At 52.4% G+C, this 20,330-nt stretch overlaps 1 protein-coding gene across 1 annotated transcript; it reads left to right on the plus strand.

Moving 5' to 3' along the window:
• The first annotated feature begins 5,708 nt into the window (after nt 1-5,708).
• On the plus strand, nt 5,709-18,318 carry DTYMK (deoxythymidylate kinase). The gene is made up of 5 exons (XM_082689668.1): nt 5,709-5,903; nt 6,344-6,452; nt 11,108-11,198; nt 13,102-13,299; nt 17,920-18,318. The coding sequence occupies exons 1-5, from the start codon at nt 5,774-5,776 to the stop codon at nt 18,028-18,030; spliced, it is 639 nt and encodes a 212-aa protein (XP_082545794.1). The 5' UTR covers nt 5,709-5,773; the 3' UTR covers nt 18,031-18,318.
• Nucleotides 18,319-20,330: the final 2,012 nt, after the last annotated feature.

The raw sequence follows: 20,330 nt of genomic DNA on the forward strand, positions 1-20,330 counted from the left end.
TCTACCTTGTCAGCCCTTTCCCCACTCCCCGCACCCTTGGCAAACACTGATCTTTTTACTGCAGTTTTCCCTTTTCCAAAATGTTTTAGAGTTGGCATCACACATTTCGCAGACTTTTCAGATTATTTTCTTTGACTTAGTAATATGCATTTATGTTTCCTCCGTGCTTTTCTGTGGCTTGGTAACTCATTTCTTCTTAATGCTGAGAAACATTTCATGGGCTGGATGTACCAGTTAACCCATTCACCTATTGAAAGACATCTTGGTTGTTTCCAAATTTTGCCAATTATGAATAAAGCTACTATAATCATTAATGTACAGGTGTTTGTGTGGACATGTTTTTAATTCCTTTGGTTAAATACAAAGAAGAGTAAGATTGTCTAGGTTTGTAGGAGACCACCAAACTGGCTTCCAAAGTGGCTGTATCACTTTGCATTTCCACCAGCAAAGAATGAGAGTTCTTGTTGCTCCACATCCTCACTACCACTTGGTGTTCTGGATTTTAACCATTCTGACAGGTGGGTTGTTCTGTTTGCAATTCCCTAATGACATAATTCCCTAATGAATTCTTCTTACATGTGTATTTGCTATCTGTACATCTCTTTGGGTGAGGTGTCTGTTCATAACTTTTGCCCATTTCTTTTTTAACTTTTTAAAAAAGATTTTATTTAGGGCTCCTGGGTGACTCAGTGGGTTAAAGCCTCTCCCTTCCACTCAGGTCATGATCCCAGGGTCCTGGGATCAAGCCCCACATCGGGCTCTCTGCTCAGCAGGGAACCTTTTTCCTCCTCTCTCTCTCTGTCTGCCTCTCCACCTACTTGTGATCTCTGTCTGTTAAATAAATAAAATCTTTAAAAAAAAAAAAAAAGATTTTATTTAGAGGGGCGCCTGGGTGGCTCGGTCATTAGGCATCTGCCTTCAGCTCAAGTTGTGATCCCAGGGTTCTGGGACTGAACCCCGCATCAGGCTCTCTGCTTGGCTAGAAGTCTGCTTTTCCTCTCCCACCTCTCCTGCTTGTGTTCCTGCTTTCGCTGTCTCTTTATCAAATAAATGAATAAAATCTTTGAGAAAAAAAATTTTTATGGCATGCCTGGGTGGCTCAGTTGGTTGAGCATCTGCCTTTAGCTGGGGCCATGATCCCCAGGGTCCTGGGCTTCTCTCTCTGCCTGCCACTCCCCCTGCTTGTACTCTCTCTCACTTTCTCCGACAAATAAATTAATAAAATCTTAAAAAGAAAACTTTAAAAAATTTTATTTAGAAAGTGGTGGGGGTTGGGCAGAGGGGGAGCAGACTCCCCACTGAGTGTGGAGCCTAGTGAAGGGCAAGATCCTGAGATCACAACCCAAGCTGAAACCAAGTGCCAGATGCTGAACCAGCTAAGCCACCCAGGGACTTCCTAACTTTTGTCCACTTTTTAACATGGGCTGTTGGTTTTCTTACCGGTGAATCATACTATCTACTTTTCTACTATTTACATTTTTAACTTCATACTCTTCACAAACACCTGGCCATGTTTTACTCATTCTACTTCATTTTGTTTACTAGATTATTTCATTGCATTGGTGTGCCATACTTTTAACAATAGATTTCAATGTTTTGATTGTACCCAGTTTTCATTAGCATCAGTAATGCCCTGATGAACATGTGTTCATATGGCTGTACATATCCGTGTGCTCCAGCTATTGCTGCATAATAAGCTACCTGAAAACAATTGCTTAAAAGAACCATTTTAGGGCGCCTGGGTGGCTCAGTGGGTTGAGCCGCTGCCTTCAGCTCAGGTCATGATCTCAGGGTCCTGGGATCGAGTCCCGCATCGGGCTCTCTGCTCGGCAGGGAGCCTGCTTCCCTTCCTCTCTCTCTACCTGCCTCTCCATCTACTTGTGATTTCTGTCAAATAAATAAATAAAATCTTAAAAAAAAAAAAAAAGAACCATTTTAGGAGCACTTGGGTGGTTCAGTCCTTAAGCGCCTGCCTTTGGCTCAGGTTATGATCCCAGGGTCATGGGATCCAGGCTTGTGTCCAACTCCCTGCTTGATGGGAGCTTCTCCCTCTCCCACTCCCCCTGCTTGTGTTCCCTCTCTGTCTCTCACTCTGTGTCAAATAAATCAATAAATCTTTTTTCAAAAACCCATTTTATTACCACTCAGGATTTTTTAAATAGATTTTATTTGACAGAGATCACAAGTAGGCAGAGAGACAGGCAGGGAGAGAGGAAGGGAAGCAGGCTCCCTGCTGAGCAGAAAGCCCAACATGGGCCCGATCCCAGGACCCCGGGATCATAACCCAAGCCAAAGACAGAGGCTTTAACCCACTGAGCCACCCAGGCACCCCAACACTCAGAATTTTTGAGTCATGCATTTCAGCCAGGCTCAGCCGAATGATTCTTTCGTTCTGTGTAATACTTTAGGTCACTGGGGTAGCTGGAAGGTAGCAGATGATTGGCGTCATGGACCAGCATGCCTACATGAGACCTCACCAGCACAGCAGTCCCAGGTACTGGTACTGTTCTCGCCATGCAAGGAGGGCTTCCAGAGAGTTCCAGTGAGCCTCAGTAGAAACTGCACTACTTGTGAAAACTCCTCAGTAGTCCTGAGGCAGACGCTCAATGACTGAGCCACCCAGGCGCCCCCAGAATTTTATTTCTTGTGCAGCAGTCCCAGTGTGAATAGCCCAATGGGCAGCAGCCAGGCTCCATAGGATCACTCGTGGGCCCCTTCCAGCACAGTGTGTACCCCCGGGGAGTTTTGTCATCATCAATAGGGTCAAGGCCAGGTTGCAGGGAGGGGAAGCAGTGGGCCAAAGGAAAGCACCGGCCGCTGGGTGAAGGAGCACAAACTGCGTCTGATCACAGTTCATCCGACGGTTCATCGGCACTTAACTGTGTGGCCACATCCACCTGCAAGCAGGGCTGGGAAACTAAGTCAGTCTAGCGGGGCACTCATGTGCTAGCAGACTCTTCTGGAAGTACAGGAGTGCTGTAGACTGAGTAGCCCCCCAGATTCATAGGAATGCTACCTACCGATGTGACTATGCCAAGGGAATTGAGAGGAAGAAGAGACCCTGGCGACCTCTCTCCACACCCACATGGTGGGAAGACTGGCTCCACTGGAGCCCCACGGTCTGTGCTGTCTGGACAGGTTAGCCTGGCTAACAACTAGAAAGCCTTTGCTGCCACAATCCTTGAGGAAGAGAGAAGAGTAAAAGGGCTTTAGTGCCTTTTGGGTTTTTTTTTAAGGGACAATCCCAAACATGTAAGAGTAGGCCCTAATGAGCCCTGTGTGCTCATCAGCCATTGGCACCTTACAACCCATTGTTTTTTTTTTAAGATTTTATTTATTTATCAGAGAGAGAGGGGGGGAGAGAGCGAGCACAGGCAGACAGAATGACAGGCAGAGGCAGAGGGAGAAGCAGGCTCCCCGCTGAGCAAGGAGCCTGATGTGGGACTCGATCCCAGCACGCTGGGATCATGACCTGAGCCGAAGACAGCTGCTTAACCAACTGAGCCACCTAGGCGTCCCCCTTACAACCCATTGTATGTCCCCTGTCTCCAAGCACACTTAGGCCCAGAACCCTGTAACTTCCTCCACCAAGTGGACATCCTTGTGCCCACCTATAAGGCCTCCATGGTGCTGTGAAGAGATCCTACTTGCACGGTTCTAGGGCCGACTGTGCTGACCATCAGGCCTGAGACCAACCTGTCCATGCAGCAGAGCAGAAAGGAGACAATGTCCAGCTGCGAGGCCACGCCCCTGCCCACAGTGGGGCCACAAGACCAGCACTGGATGCATGGAGATGCCAAAGTCACCCTGTGACCAGGAAGAAGCTAGAACTGCTAACATGGGAGCCTGACCTTTGACATCACCAGGCAGTAGAAGCAGTTATCGGATGCCTAACTCTGGACTTTTGAGTTATGTGTGATAACGAAATATCCCCAAGATGTAAGCCACAGGTATGCTGGTACTTGCACTTAGTGTCATTCTGATAGAAGAGGCAGGACGTGTTGAAGACTCGAAGCAAAACTGCTTGTTGTACCTTAATAACAAACTTCACCCTACTTGTGCTAGTTTAGCAACTGCTGTAGTCAAAAGGGCATGGCACCACCACCCTGCACACAAGGCCCCAACCGCCAGGTTCCTGCATTTTCACAGACATCCAGCAAGGCCAGGCATTCACAAGCTGACACGCTGCATTACATGTTCTCCCTGTAGCTCAGTGAGCTCATCCTGCAGATGTGGTTCAAGGCTGGCTGGCACCTGCCCTAGCCTGGAAAGGTTCCCTTCTCTACTGTAATGCTTTCATCCTTTGAAGGCCCAGGAGATGGACTTTTGAGAACAGGAGACATAAAACTAAAGGCTATTGCTTCCATCCCTGTAACATTACACTCTAGCCTTTGTATCAGTGAACCCTCCCTAGGCTGTGCTGCGGTAATGGGAGTCCCCAGTCTCCAGGAGGGACTCGGAATGCCGATGATTTACTTCTTGCCGTGCTACCTGTCTGTGGCCGTAGCCTGGCCCTAGCTTTATTTCCTTCACTGGAGATCCAGGGTGAAAACACAGCCCTAATTGTGCATATGCTCTTCTCACGTTGGGGGGTGGCGAGGAGGGAACTGCCAAGCCAAACAAGTTTCCACAGCTTCCCCTTCAAAGGACGCGAGTCAGCTGTGAGTCCAACAGGACTTGGAAGCCGCACAGCCAATATCAACATCAAGGAAGGGGGCAAATGATTTGGAAGAATACGATCATCTACCCACCCTTCCCGAACTCAGACTGCATCAGGTAAACCGGGCACAAGAAGCCGCTAGCTGCCTCGGGAAGTCACGTTCTAAGGGGGTTGGGGAAGAGAAGTCGGGGAAGTCGCGGAGGGTGAGCTCCAGAACCCCGCGAAGCCGCCGCCGCCCACCCTGGCAACCTCAGCAAGCTCCTGCGGGCAGCAGTGCGGCAGATGCCCCCGAGATCTCACGAGCAAGCAGCCTTGAGGGCCGAGTCCAGCACAAGTCCAGACGCGAAGCCGGCTGCGGGGGGATACTGCGGGACGCGGCTCCTGGCTCGTCGTGGCCTGCGAGGCCGCTTCGTCGCCAGCCCCGCAGCTTCCAGTGCTGCCCCCGGTGGGCTGGCACCCGCGGACCGACCCTCGGGAGTCAGCACGGCAACCCCCCCCCCCCGAGCGCACGGTCTCGCCCGGAGCATGCGCAGGCGACCTGGACGCCCCTGAAGGGGCAACAGCGCCCGGGAGCCTCCGGACGGGACGGGGACCCCCACCTCAGGAGTCGGGCACAAGGGCCGACAAGACTGCCCTTTCCCTCCCCTGCGAGGCGGCCTCCGGCATCTCTGACTCGCGGCTCCCCCGGCCCTGCAGTCCCGAGAAGCAGAGTAGACGATACCACCATCTCCCCGGGACTGTCGCGGGGACAGGAAAGGTCCGCCCCGGCCTCCCCGCCAGCAGCCAGCTCACACCACCGCCGGCTCGACCGCCCCGGAAGGCGGGGCGTCCGCAGGAAGGGGCGGGGCGACGGGGGCCGCCTTCGCCCCGCCCCTAGGCCGATACCAGCCAGTCTGAGCAAGGCCGGAAAATGGCAGCCAATCCCAACGTGCGATCCTCCCAAGTCAATTCCAGAGCGCGCCACGGACGCGGGCGTATTTCAGCCCGTCCCAGCGCGCGCCGCGGACGGTGGTCCGTTTCAGCCAATCGCAGTGCGCGCCGCCGACGCCCGCCAATGGGAGCGCCGAGCGACGCCGGGGACGCGGTGACTGCAGGCGGCGGGAAGGCGCGAGCATGGCGGCCCGGCGCGGGGCTCTCATCGTGCTGGAGGGCGTGGACCGCGCCGGCAAGAGCACGCAGAGCCGCAAGCTGGTGGCAGCACTGTGCGCCGCGGGCCACCGCGCCGAGCTGCTCCGCTTCCCGGGTGGGTGTGGCGCCGGCGGGGCCGCTCGGTGTCGGGGCCGCGGGGCGGTGGCTGCAGTCGTGGACGGGCAGGCGGTCCCGGCGCTGGCGGGAATCCGGGCCGCGGCTTCTGGCGTGGCTGTTCCCGTCGGAGCGACTGGAGGGATGGCTTCACCGGCCTTGGACGTGCGCACGGAGACACCGGTGCGGCGGTCTCCCCGCGACGCCTCAGGCGGGCGGATCGGCAGCGGCGCGCGGCGGGGTCGTGGGCCTCCGGCCTTCCCTCCCTTGAGCTCTTCCGTGCGGGCACCTGCACCCCGCGGCCGGCTCTCGGGGACACTCCGAATCCGGGGGGCGCCGCAAAGGAAACCGCAGCCCGCGGCCCGGCCCCAGCCGTGTCCTCACTCAGGTGGGGAGGCCTGCGCTCACTTCGTGGGTCTCTCTCTCTCTCTCTCTGTTTAGAAAGATCAACTGATATCGGCCGGCTGCTGAGCTCTTACTTGGAGGAGAAAAGGGAGCTGGAGGACCATTCGGTGCATCTGCTGTTCTCCGCGAACCGCTGGGAGCAAGTGTAAACGCTTAAACGCTTCTGACGCGCAGCCCGCCCCCAGCGCTTTACCTCCTGCTAGACCGCGGCGGGTGAACGCGGCTCTCCACTGGGGGGGCGTGGGCAGTAAGCCCGAGGCCATACCTGGGCGAGCGCGCATCCGTTACCCTGACTCCAACGCTATGTTTGCCAAAGAGCACAAACTCGCACTTCTTCCTCCTGCCCTGCCACCTCTTTGTAACGAACAGACAGATGTTGTTTTGTAGGGTAATTTTAGGGTTATGGAAAAGCTACTGATAAGTACACTTCTTCCACCTCTGTCCCCTCCCCCTTCTGCCTCTGGTTTGTCATATTATTTGTCTTAGATTAGTGTGTTACATTTGCTACAGTGGATGAACTGATACGGACGCTTTTCTGTAAAGATTTTATTTCTTTGAGAATGAGAGAGGGTGAGAGGAGGGTGGGGGTGGGGCGCAGAGGGAGACAGACAGGCATGCTCTGTGCTGAACATGAGCCCAATTCCCAGGCCCCTGAGATTAGGAGCTGGCTGGAGTCAGAAACAGCCCCCCAGTGCCGCATGTTGACAACATTATTAACAGAAGTTCACAGTTTACCCCATCCCCCTTTTACTTTACATTTTTCACCTCTTCACTCAGCATTTAATTGTGAGCAAGTGCCTGTGCTCTGTGCTTTTAGATGCTTTTGTTTCCTTTTTTTTTTTTTTAAGATTTTATTTATTTTGACAGATCACAAGTAGGCAGAGAGGCAGGCAGAGAGGGAGGGGAAGCAGGCTCCCCACTGAGCAAAGAGCCCAGTGCGGGGCTTGATCCCAGGACCCTGAGATCATGACCCAAGCCGAAGGGCAGAGGCTTAACCCACTGAGCCACTCCGGCGCCCCACATTTCCATTTATTTTTTGACATAAATAAAGAGGTCCTCCCATACAAACCATCTCATAACTGGCTTTCTGATGCTGCCTGGCTAAGCTATGACTTTCCAGTCAGTCTGGGGTGCTCTCCAGAAAGGCTGTGGGCAGTAGATTCAACCAGATGCTTGTTCGTGGTTTTGCACCATTCACTCTTACAGTCAAACCTGCACTGCTCTCTTCTGGTTTAGTAGTGTCTGCTTTGGAAAGTACTTCTCACTCCCAAGGAAAAGAGCAAAATGAGATCATTTTTATAGTCCTTAATACATCTGGAATTTATGGGTATAATTGTTCCGATTTTACTTTTAAAGGCTTTATAGAAAAATAAGGCAGTTCCATTAAAAAGTGAAAATGCTAACCTGGCTTCCTAGTGATCCTGCCCCCCTACACAGGTCTGCGTGCCTATGCTCTATCTCTTCTGTCTCCGCTCCCACAGCTACACCTTCGGGTCATTCCAGCCACCGCCATTTGATTGGTTAGATTTGAAAGTCCTTGGTTGACAGGTCAGATGCCAGAGTCACATGTGGCACCACTGCCCACCAGCTGTGTGACCGTGGCCCTGCACAGCTGCTCTGCATCGCAGTTTCCTCATCAGAGTGGCAGTCGTGGTGGTGTCCCATGGCGGTGCCCCCAGCCAGGGTCAAGGAAAGCTGGCCAGGCAGGCCTGGGGATGAGGGCTCAGTCAACCTGGGCTGTTTGGAAGAACTTTTAGAGAAACTGGTGTTTTCCTCCAGCCCTTTAATTGTCCACCTTTCTGCTATGCTTCGTCTTAACTGAGTCAGTTCCTGGTTCCCAAAAATGCTTGTCCTCTGGCATCTTTAAAGTTCAGGAGCACAGAGCGTGTGGCACTCCCCTCGCAGAATGGGGTGGCACCCTCCATTTCCCTCCCTATCCTCTGTTTACCAAAACCCAGTGCTCCTCCAGGAGAGTCGTAAATAGCACTGCCTGCAAGAATTCACTCATAGAAATGAGCGGTTTCTTTTACCTCCTCAATCTAGCAGTTGATTTTTTAAAGATTTTATTTATTTATTTGATAGACAGAGATCACAAGTAGGCAGAGAGGCAGGAAGAGAGAGAGGGGGAAGCAGGCTCCCTGCTGAGCAGAGAGGCTGATGTGGGGCTAGATCCCAGGACCCTGAGACCATGACCTGAGCCAAAGGCAGAGGCTTTAACCCACTGAGCCAGCCAGGTGCCCCAGTCTAGCAGTTTTTTGGAATAATTCTAGTCAGCTGGAAGAGTTGTAAGAACAGTGCCAAGAATCCAGACTTCACCTGTTATTCATACTTTGTCACACTTGTGTTATCATTTCCTCACTTTCTAAAAATTTACAGGTCATTTATTTTATGAAATTCATAGTTGGTCTGATGTTTCCTCACAAGTAGAGCTGGATTTGTATTTTTGTCAGGAATACCATGGAAGTGACGTTGGGTCAGTTGTCTAGGACAATGAGCCAGGAGGGATCCAGTGCGGTTTGGCCATCACTGGATTGCTTGTGAAAGGTGTGCTGGCCAGGCTGTTCCACCAAATGACTCCTTCCTGTTACAAGTAGTCAAAAGGGGAGGGACATGTGGGTGGGTCAGTCATTTGAGCATCTACCTTCAGCTCAGGTCATCATCCCAGGGTCCTGGGATCAAGTCCCACATCAGGCTCCCTGTTCTGTGGGGAGCCTGCTTCTCCCTCTGCCTGATGCTCCCCCTGCTTGTGTGTTATCACTGGCAAATAAATAAAACTTTTTTAAAAAATCAGTATAAGAAAGGGGCGGGGATACTATAAAACTACATAAATATCCCCTTCCTTATCAAACTTTGATTTTGTACTTTATTGTTCATTAATAAACCTGCTTGAGTCCATTGTGATTTCAGATGGTCACTTTTCTAATCCGTCACTTCTGCATGTATTAGTCGGCTTCCTATGTAAGGAAGAGCCTCCCCTGCTCATCCATGCGTCCCATCATCGACATGGGCTCACATGCTCTTTTTTACTTGGTGGGTCACACTATCAGCTGTTTTGTTGTTCAGATTATTGCAAATTTGGCCTCTGGAAATCTCTTCACGTTGGCTCCTGTGTCCATTTTTTGAGAACTTTCTGGGAGAACAAGATGTTCAGGTTTCTCTTGTGTTTTCTCCTGCTCCAGCCCAGGAGCCAGCTGCTCCTTTCTGTGTAGTTGCAGAGTGCAACATCTGGGCGCTGGGTGCTTGCTACTAGTGAGCATCCCTGACTCTAGACTCCAGTTGTGGTCGGACCTGCGTGTAAGTTTATCTTCGTCTGTGTCTGTTTCTCTCTCTCTCTGTGGTCACTGATACCTGGTGGTCCAGCCTGGTGCCATTCTCTTCCTGGCTCATGGCATCGTCAGTCTACACCCCTCTGTAAAAGCCTACATAGAGGTCACTGCTGGTTTTCACCTCTGTCCTTTTAACAGGGGCACCCTGAGTGCTATGTTCAGAGGTCTCTTTGGGCAGGATTTTCTGCTCTTCACTGTGTGTTCATCTGGGTACAGTTCATTTGACTTTGTATGTGATTTTAGGCGTTTTTTTCCCCCATTTGATTTAATTTTTGAATACATGAAACATTAAATGGTTCTAAAAGTCAGAGTCAAAGAAAAAGGTCACTGCCTTACGCACCCACTTCTGCCCATCCTCTGTGGGTAGCCTATTCCATTCATTTTTTTTTTTAAATAAGGATGTTATTTATTTAATCGGCAGAAGATCACATGTAGACAGAGAGAGAAGGGGAAGCAGACTCCCTGCCAAGCAGAGAGCCCGAAGTGGGGCTCAATCCCAGGACCCTGAGATCATGACCTGAGCTGAAGGCAGAGGCTTGACCCACTGAGCCACACAGCTGCCCCCTATTCCATTCTAGTGTTCCCCTATGGAATTATTTTACAGGCAGAGATATATGTGATGTCTTCATTCTCCAGTTTGCCCCGTTCCTCAAAACGTAGCCTGTCACGTGTGGTCCTCTGCTTTCCCAATGACATCAGGAAGTGGTGGTGTCAGCTGATGGACTTAGCCCTTGCTCCTCATACAGGAGAATTGTCCTCTTGGGCATGTGCTGTAGTTATATTTTCTACCAATTTTCTGTTTGTGAGATCAAGTAATTGTTTTTAATAGTTTGCGATTATAGCTAATGCTGTGATGGAAACTGCATTTTATTGCTGGAGGTGTACCTTCTCCCTCCCTACCGTTCTGTGAGCTCCTCAAGGACATCTCATCTTTCTCTTCCACAAAGTGCAAGTGACACTTCCTACTAACGTCAAGCTCCTTGTTTGCGTGTCCTCCTAAGGTCTTGGGGGAGGGGGATGGGGGTTGAGCTGCCGTCACCTGGTTGAGGACATCCTTGGCCAGCCTGTCCCTCCTCATCCTGGCCCTTCAGACTCTAGGCAGCAAGCATGATCCCATCCTCACTGCATCTGCGCCTTTGCTCTCATTCCCAGCAGGATCACCCAGCCCCTCCGCATCCCCCCACACTCGCCCCTCCCCATCCTCGCCCAGACAGCCCTCAAGCATGCCTCTGTTCATTCGTCTTCACCGGTTGTGATTGTTCTGTTTTCGTGGACTTATCTTCTCCACATTGGGCTTTGCTGGGAGTACCCCAGTGGCATCTTCTGAACAGAAGACCCGGAGCTTTTCTGAATACACACGAGGCCGCAAATTGCTGCCCTGTCCTCCCTTCACTGCGCTGGTTTATGTATTGGTGAATTACACTGTCGGCCTGGGAAGCCAGGACCATGGCTCAGAAACGCTCTCTGTTTTTAGGCCTCTGATCAAGAAGAAGTTGGGCCAGGGCATCACCCTCGTCGTTGACAGATATGCATTCTCTGGTGTCGCCTTCACCAGTGCAAAGGAGGTGAGTGCTGCATGGCCCCAGTGGGATGATGCCAGGTGCGGACTCAGGAGCTTGTGGTTCGTTAGGGCCCTTCCCTTTGCCTGGTCCACTTGCTGTGTATCAGTGGAGGAGCAGATGTTGATGGAACCGTAGCTCATTGGTAATGTCAACGGTGGGTGTCACCATGTCCCTTCCCCACGATGGTCGCTCAGCGGTGCTTCTCTGTTCAGTGTCATGTTTGCAGAGTGGATGGTGCATGTCGGGTACCTTCTGTGGGTTTTCCTGGCCTCCGCGAGCCAGCCATGGAGCTGTCATTTGGAGTACAGGGGCTACTCTGCCACTGTGGTCTGCGGCTTAGTAGAACTTTTCAGCTACATACCAGCTGAGAAAATGATATCCCACCCAGCACTGTCCCCTGCTGCTCTCTGCCCTGACCCACCAGACACATCACCAGCTCCTTCGTGAACACTTCAGCTCATGTCCCAAAATGACTTCTTACAAATGCAGGTGTTTCATGCTGCCATCATTCGGTCCGTGTGTGCAGTGGCCATTCACTTAGAAATGGACTCATCCTGGGTTTCTGCAGTCGAACTGGATCGGAATCCATGTCAGGGCCGTACTTGACATGTGTCTTAGATCTCTGTGATGATACAGGCTCCCACATTTCCTTTTTAACTTGCATTAAAATCTTTTAAGATTTTATTTTGGAGAGATTACTTGAAGGAGTTCTGGGCTCTCATATCGAGAGACACGGGGCATCTGGCTATCTCGTTTGTGGTAACTGGGTTTGTGATGGTACCTTCACGAGGGGTTGCAAAATGGTGACCTCAATTCTGCCCATCATTCCTCGTGTGCTGGCTGGAATTTTTCTAAAAGGACACTTGCCCTATGGAAGTATTGGTCAGTGAGATTCCGTCTGGAAGAGGAGGATGGGGCAAGTGACCGTCATGTCCTGGACTGTCTCCCTCGTGTCTTCCTGATGTGCTACTGGGGGTCTGTGGGGGCTGACGGGCTCACTCCTCAGCTGAGTACCTTACTTGAGCCTATAGCTCCCAGCGCAGAGCTGGGTTCTAAACCTAAGTCTTCAGAGCTCTGTGGCTTTGAGACAGGGCCTTCCTGGACATGACCTTTTCCTCCAAAAATGGGGACATATTTTTAGAAGTTGATGGGTTGAATAGGAGCAGGAGGGTGGAGGAGAGGCCTGTGGCACATGCTTGCAGCAGGGCTCCAGCATTCTCTCAAGGGGGCTCACGCCCTTACCCAGCAGAGGTATAAGTACAGGACCCAAACTAGGGGTCGTTCCCCCCATGGGCCCATCTGCTGCCTACCCCAGGCCTCCTGTGTGCGGTGGGCCTCCGGGGTCTGCCACATGGACTGAGCATTCCACCTGGCCAGAAGGCATGGGACTGTGTTGGCATGCCCACCCTTGGACCCAGGCTGTAGGTGCTGATTCCACGGGGCTATGGGGAATCCTGTCTTTGAATGTATATTCACAAAGTCAATGCAAACGAAGGATTTGTGGGAGAAGGCAAAACCATTTGAGATCTCAGGAATAAAAACCATTCCCATGTAAGAAGGCTCCATTTTTGGTATATCAGCTGGACATTAGCTCATTTCTCCCCTTTTATGAATTTTGAAATCAAGAATTAGACTCCAGGGCGCCTGAGTGGCTCAGTGGGTTAAGCGGCTGCCTTTGGCTCAGGTCGTGATCTCAGGGTCCTGGGATCGAGTCCTGCATCGGGCTCTCTGCTCAGCAGGGAGCCTGCTTCCTCCTCTCTCTCTCTCTCTCTCTCTCTCTCTGCCTGCCTCTCTGCCTATTTATGATCTCTCTCTGTCAAATAAATAAATAAAATCTTTAAAAAAAAAAAAAGAATTAGACTCAATTAAACCTTCTTTCTCTAACTCTTGGGTTCCATGCTGCCAGAATTTCTCCCTGGATTGGTGCAAGCAGCCGGACGTGGGCCTCCCCAAGCCGGACCTGGTGGTGTTCCTTCAGTTAGGGCTGGCGGAGGCTGCAGCGCGGGGAGAGTTCGGCCGTGAACGCTACGAGAACGGGAACTTCCAGGAGCGGGCACTGCGTTGCTTCCACCAGCTGATGGCGGACAAGACTCTGAACTGGAAGGTGAGGGTGTCTTCTGGTGTTGCCCCCAGAACCGGCTGGCTGGAAGCCGCCAACAAGTGGCTCAGGTCCTGCGCCTGAGCGGAGCCATTGGCCAAGGGCTGCTCCGCTGGTGGGGCCTCGGCACCCTCTCAGTTTCTGCTCCTTTGTGATTGTGTGAAACAAGGGAGATGGGTACCTGCTGGGTGATTTGGGGAGAATGGGCCAGATAACCCCTCCCAAACAGCAGTCCTGCACAGGCAGCTGTCCTCTGCCAGGTTTTGCCATGCTTGTCACCTAGAACACCGACCTATAAGGCACTCTTCACACTGCCTTCTCTCTTTCACTTGTGAGTCGCATTCTGGCTTGTTGTGTCTACAGGCCCCATAAACCCTGAAAGTTGGGACTGGCTGGTTTGGGGCTCATCCCCCACTGCCTGGGAGTCATTTGCTGTCTCCCTCTCAACCCTATCCTGCCATTTTGGCCCCAGGGCCATTCCTTGTTTCCTTTTGTGGGGATGAGCACTTGTCTACACGCTTACTCCCAGGCCTGGGCCTCACCCTCAGGATCATGCCCACCCCGCAACCACACTGTGCTGTCTCCTTGTGCTCAGTGCCCTGCAGCCCTGTTCCCTCCACCTCCGCACCTCACCCAGGGCCTAGCCCCAGTCTCCATCCATGAAGGACCATCAGGTCCTCCCTGAGGAGGGACACCAGGGGTTCCAGATTGGGCCCCTTCCCCATGCCCTCCCTGCACACGCCCATCCCCAGACCCAGTTCATGTGAGCGCACCCTGGTGGCCTGGACACAGCTTTGTCCCTGTGTGGTCAGAGGTGGCCTGGCAACCAGAAAGCTGATACCGAGGGTGGTTGACAGGTCTTACTGGTGAGACAGGCAGCCTTCTTGCTGCTCCGTTGGCCTCGGCTCCTACTTTGGCCATCTTGTCTGGTTGGTGCTTCTCCCGCGACCTGCCTGTCTGCGGCCCTCCCCATTTGTCCTCATTGACTTCTGCTTGCTCATTGCCAGGGTGGGGGGTCCTCTCAGGGGGCTTCTTTGTGACACAGGTTGCACACATATTTTTAAAGTATGGCTTTCACCACTAGCTAGAAGTACAGTGTTCCCATGAAACCGCTCATGAGTGAAAATGCCATAAAGCAAAGAAGCAATCACCACTGATTAACACGGAAACCTTTCTGAGCGTTCCCAGAGTTAGAAAATCACCTCTCTTGGGCTTTTCTGGTACTTAGGACACAACTTGCTAACAGACACACAGAGTCAATGGAGATGAAGCTCACAGACTCCCAGACACAGAGCCGAGCTCTTGCGGCCAGACATCGAGCTACGCTCTTGCGGCCAGACATCGAGCTACCAAGAGAGATTCCCAAGAAGGAGCACACAGGTGCCTTCTGCTGCTCTGGGTGCCTGGGACGGCTCCCTGCAGTGCTGACGCTGAATGAACTTTTTGCTTTTCACCTTTTTTTGTAAAAGCAAAAACACTTTCTGATCTTTTTCTGTTAGCAAAAATAGGTACTAACCTAAATCCTTCACGAAAGCAAAGTGGTGTACTGCGAACTTTCACAAAGCAGAGGATGCCTGTGTATCCACAGGCTCTCCATCTCTCATGAGCTCACATCAGTGGTGAGCCCGTGCACTTGTCTAATGGTCGAAAAGGGCATTTCTTTTTGCACATGAAAGCTTCAATCCCATTTTTGTACTGTATAATTTTATCATATAAGAAATTACAAAGTTCTCTTCCCTTTCTGTTTTTCCTTTGCCAATCAGTTCTATGTGGTTTAGGCAATTCTTAATTTATAACACATTTCAAACCCTGTAAGGAACAAGACGAGAAGGTATGAAATCTGGAGTGGGAGTGGGGAAAGAAACAGGAGACCATCTCTTTCCAACCAGTGCTGGCTCTCTCCACCCTGAACCTCCCAGGTTTTCATCTCATGTCACTTCTTCAACTTAAGAACATCTTTAAACATTTCCTGTATGCTGGATCTCCTAGGATAGAACTCTCAGCTTTTGTTTGTCTGAAAATTAACTTTTTTAACATTCTTTGAATTAAACAATAACAACAACAACAAAAAAAAAACACCTTAAAACTTCCAAGTACAATACAAAAAATTCTTCCTGGGACCATTTGAGAACAAATTAGGCTCTGATGCCCCTTCCCTGCCGTGTACTATCAAAACCGGGACATTACTGTGCATCCCTTGCTACCTGCAGGTCCCCAGGCCCCATTCAGGCTTCCCCACTGGTCCCACTAGTGTCCTTTTTTTTTTTTTTTTTTTTTTTAAGATTTTATTTATTTATTTGACAGAGAGAGATCACAAGCTGGGCGGGGGGGCAGGAAGCAGGCTGGCGGGGGGGCAGGAAGCAGGCTCCCTGCCAAGCAGAGAGCCCGATGTGGGACTCCATCCCAGGACCCTGGGATCATGACCCGAGCTGAAGGCAGAGGCCTAACCCACTGAGCCACCCAGGCGCCCCCCCACTAGTGTCCTTTTTAACAAATGACTCAGTGTACAGTTCCCTCTCTATTCTCCAGCTTGTGTGACTTTCATGACATTGACACTTTTGAAGTTCACGGGGGTGATTTCTGAGTGTCCAGTGGACTCTGCTTTTTCCCTGTGGTGGGATCCAGGCTGTGTGTCTTTGCTGGTGGCCTGGGTGGGGCACTGGATTCTCACTGCATCCTGCCATGTGTGTAGGATTCCTTTTTGTTCCACTTTTGATGATGTTCACTTTCTGGGGTATTTATTTTTATTCGCATGTCGCTGACACACACTTAGACGAACGTCGGTGTGCAGCCAAGTGACTAGACAGGCTTGTACGTTACTCGGGGCTCATCACACAGGTGGCTGCACCTATCAGTACACAACGCCATCACAGGATCCCTGACCATAGTCCCTGTGCGGTGCCTCTCATCTGTCTGTCCCCACCCCCTCCCCCGAGGGGGCAGCTGTGCGTCCTCTGCGCTTATGGCTTAGCTTCTGTGTGCGATTATTCACTTACATGAGACTCCACATATAAGCGAAATCCTACAGTATCTGTCCTTCGTGTGATTCATTTCACAGAGGATGATACCATCTAGGGCCACCCATGTTGTTGCCGATGGCAGGGCTCATCCTTTTGTATGGCCGAGTGACATCGCCTTTCACCACCTTGCAAGTGGTACTTGCAAGGCTTCTCCACAGGGACATGGACTCTATCTCCCTCTATAAATAAGAAGCAGTTTGTGATGAGATTCTTAAAAACCATGTAAAAATCTCACAGCTCATCGGATTTTCAGTTTACCTGTACATTCATATCTGTACAGATTCGTGTTTTGTTTCTGTTTTGACTCCCCGCCGTCTATGCTGTGCCTCACCCAGCAGCTCTGTTACCCTCTCGTGGGTCCCCTGCACATTGGTACACTGACTGCCCCCCAGCACATTAATACTTTCGGGGTTCATCCTGTCCGCTTCCAGCCCCGCTCTGGGTTTGGCTGCTTCCCCGGGTTTCCATGCTCCCATTTTGAGGGGAAAGCTATCCTAAATCTGGGTCCAGGGGCTTGTTGGCACGGTGTTGTTTCTGCCCCTGGGCCCTCAGAGGACTAGAAATGTGGTTTAGATGTGATTGCCTGAGTTAGAGTTTATATGTAATGTGCGCGTGTGTAGTACCTGTGTGTGTGCGAGTTTATCTGTAATGTGTGCATAGTACGCCCGTGTGCAGTGTGTGTGTGCACGTAGTATGCCTGTGTATGAGGTCATATGCAGAGTGTGTGTGCACGCACATGTATTACACCCATGTGTGAGGTTCAGCCTAGTTCATGGTTTGCAGTAAGCAGTCCCAAGAGCCCTCAGGCGGCTGTCACCGTGTGGGGTCTCAGGCTGGGCAGATTATTGCGAGCTGTGCAGTCAGACCTCCCAGATGGTCATACATGCCTCTGAGTGAGTCTATAACCACCGCAGCTTCCGCAGAATTGCCTGCCCCAGAAGCCCCATCAGGACCGAGCCTGGACCAACAGTGAGACGGGGCACCCCACCCTGAGCACACAGAAGATTCTGTCCAGCTTGGTCATCCTTGCTTCAGGCAGAGAGTGGTTTCTCAGGTGGCTGGGTCATGAAGTGACCAGAGGTCCTCATGCTTTCATCAAGGGGGAGAGCAGCCAGCTGGGTCAGGATGGAATCCTCTTCCCCAAAAGGAGAGGAGTCAAACCCAGGGTTAGCTTCTAAAGTGCAGAACTTTCTTGAGCTCTGAGTAGCATCCGGGCATGGCCTCAGAGGGGCAGACTCTCCCAGCCTCCTTTGCAGAAACCAAAGCCCTACCAAACAAGATGGGGTGGGTGCTGATGTGCGGGTGCCCCACTGACATGCCTGCTGGCATGAGCTGGGGGAGGGAGAGGGTCTGATCAGTGGCAAGATGGGGTGTTTCTCCTGTATCTAAGCCGCAGCAGGAGTGTGGGTCAGCTTCATCCCAAGGACATAGGCCAAGTTCCCCCTCCCCTGAGAAGGGCAAAGGTCAGACAAAGGTGTAGGATGCAGAACCCCAGAGGTATACTGTGCCCCTCTAGAACCCAGCCCTGTCTGAAATCCCTACACACTGAAAGTAGTGAAGAGCATTAACCATTCTCTTTTTCTCCTGCCTCCCCCATGGAGGACAGATGGTCGACGCCTCCAAAAGCATTGAAGATGTCCACAAGGAAATCCACGCCCTCTCTGTGGACATCATCCAGGCCGTCACAGAGAGGCCACTAGGCGAGCTATGGAAGTAGCCATGCAGCACTCCGTCTTTTGGTCCTGTGAGGCCGAGCTGGGGGGGATGGTGGACTCCCAGACGACGTGCTCATGGTGCACAGAGCAGAGACAAGTCAGCAGGCACACTGGAGGTGCCGTAGGCGGTGCTGCAAGCTTCCTCTGTCCTCCTATCCTCTCAAGCACCAGTAAATGACTGCTTTCTTACGGGAGTCTCATGACTACATGTAGGCAGTTCCAGTGAGATGGTCATCACCTGAAATTCTGAATTTCTTAGAGGCACCAATAAAAACTCATCTGAAAAAGCACCGTGGAAAAAGCTCCCGCCTTCCTTAGCAGCCAAGGGCTTGCCGGAGAGCCCTTCCTAGCAGGCACAATCCCGAGTTGGGCCCAGCCAGGCTGCATCCCAGGGGCATGGTGGCCTGTCCCACCTCAGTGCTACAGACACAGGTGTGGTGGTGGTGTTTCCACTCTCTCCCACTGAAGCTACCCTGACTGGTCTGGCCTTTTGGAGGACCAGAGCACAGAGCAGTGCAGACTGCTGAATGGAGGGCAGGCAGGGATCCCCCACCTGGAGGGCAGTAGCTTTCTCCTGTGGCTCGGATGTGCTCTCTGTGTGGGGCCTGGGCAGAGCCTGCATGTGGCCAGCATCTGTGCTTGTTGGGGTTCCTGGTCTGGTCACTGGGCAGCTGGCCCTCAGTCCTGGTCCTTAGGTGGCACCTCAGAACGGGGCAAAGAACATAATAGGTGAGCATGCCTGATGGCTGTGCAGCCTTGAGTGAGGCCATCAGGGGATAGTCGTGGAGTCAGAGTTCCATGTCCTGTGCTCACAGAGGGGACTGCTGTAGTTTGGTGGGGCCCTGCTGATGGCTGATGGCCAGGTGTTGGCCGCAGGTGTCTGCCCAGAGTGGGCAGCACATGTGAGGTCAGAGCCGGAGGACCCACCGCAGAGACAGACACCATAAGGACCGCACATGGGGTCCAACTCGGGCCCTGTATCACCCACAGGGCTGGTCTGGCAGCACTGTCTGTAGCCGGCTTTGTGCTGCTTCCCACAACCAAGGCTCTGTGAGGAAAATGCATGTCAGCCCAATCTTTCTAAGACCCCGAACTTCTGCCTCTTGCACCCTCATCAGGGCCATGGGTGGGGGGGGGGGCGTTGGGCGCTGAGTAAGCCAGGGTGCCCAGCACAGACCAGGACACAGGCAGAGCAGTCTGCTCAGATGGAGCTGTGGATGCAGGATACAGGTGGGGTCAGAGGTGGAGGGAACTCAGGAGGAGCAGCCAGAGCAGAGGGGGTCCCGTAGGTGGTGGGTGGTACAACCAGGCTGGAGGCAAAAACAGTCCAACAGACAAGCTTTCTTCAGGGAATGCAGCATGTGTCTTGAAATATCTGGCCAACAGGGGCAAGGAGTGGGTGGGGCAGGCATATGGTATGTGACATGGTCCAGAGCCCCCAGCTCCGATGGCTTTTGCACTGGAGTGGGTCAAGTAATGGCCCCCAAAGATGGACATGTGGTCCTACTGGAGCCTGGGAACAGCAGCCGCACAGGGAGGTGGAGAGACCCTCCTACCTTGTCTGGGAAGGCCCAAGAGACAGTCACAGGGGTCTCCTGCAGGGAGGCAGGAGTCCCAGTCAGGGGACATTGGTGGCCACAGGACAGGTCAGAGGGCACACCTTTGGGACGCTTAAGGTGGAACCTGGGCAGCTTCCAGGAGGGGGGAAAGGAGGGCAAACTTTTTGCCCTAGAGCCTCCAGCATAAATCAGCCCTGCAGAGATCTTAAGACCACTGACCTCTGGGATCCTGACAGGAAAGCTGTAGCTCAAAGCAGCTGCATAGGGAGGATGGTCCAGCACGAGAAGCTCCTATGGGTGTTTCCCAGAGGCCACGACGCAGGTGGACCTCTTCACCTGGGAAGCAACCAGTGCTTCCCACCAGTGTCTGCCTTAGGCCCCTCACAGCCCCCTCTAGATCGTCCCACCATGGGCCTTGCCCATGTCCTTTGTGACTCACAGCCAGCACTCAGCCCACCTGGAGGGATGCTGCTTTTACAAACCAAAATAAAGCTAGCTGCACTGGGGACACTTTCTACAAAGCCTCTTGTTAAAGGAGATCCTGTGTGTTCTAAAAGCAAGTTCCCTTGTGTTCATTTTGGGGACCGCGAGGCCGAGTTACAGCATCACCGCTCACAGGCTGGGTGGGAGGTGGGATGGGTCTGGGGCCATGAGCAGGCCATAGCCCCACCAGATCCCTCCCTGGAGCCCTCCGGTGGCATCAGGAGCCTAGGCCACTTTCCTGCTTTAACCACATCCACATA

Source organism: Mustela nivalis (genome assembly GCF_964662115.1).
Source record: "Mustela nivalis genome assembly, chromosome: 11".
Taxonomy (NCBI): domain Eukaryota; kingdom Metazoa; phylum Chordata; class Mammalia; order Carnivora; family Mustelidae; genus Mustela; species Mustela nivalis.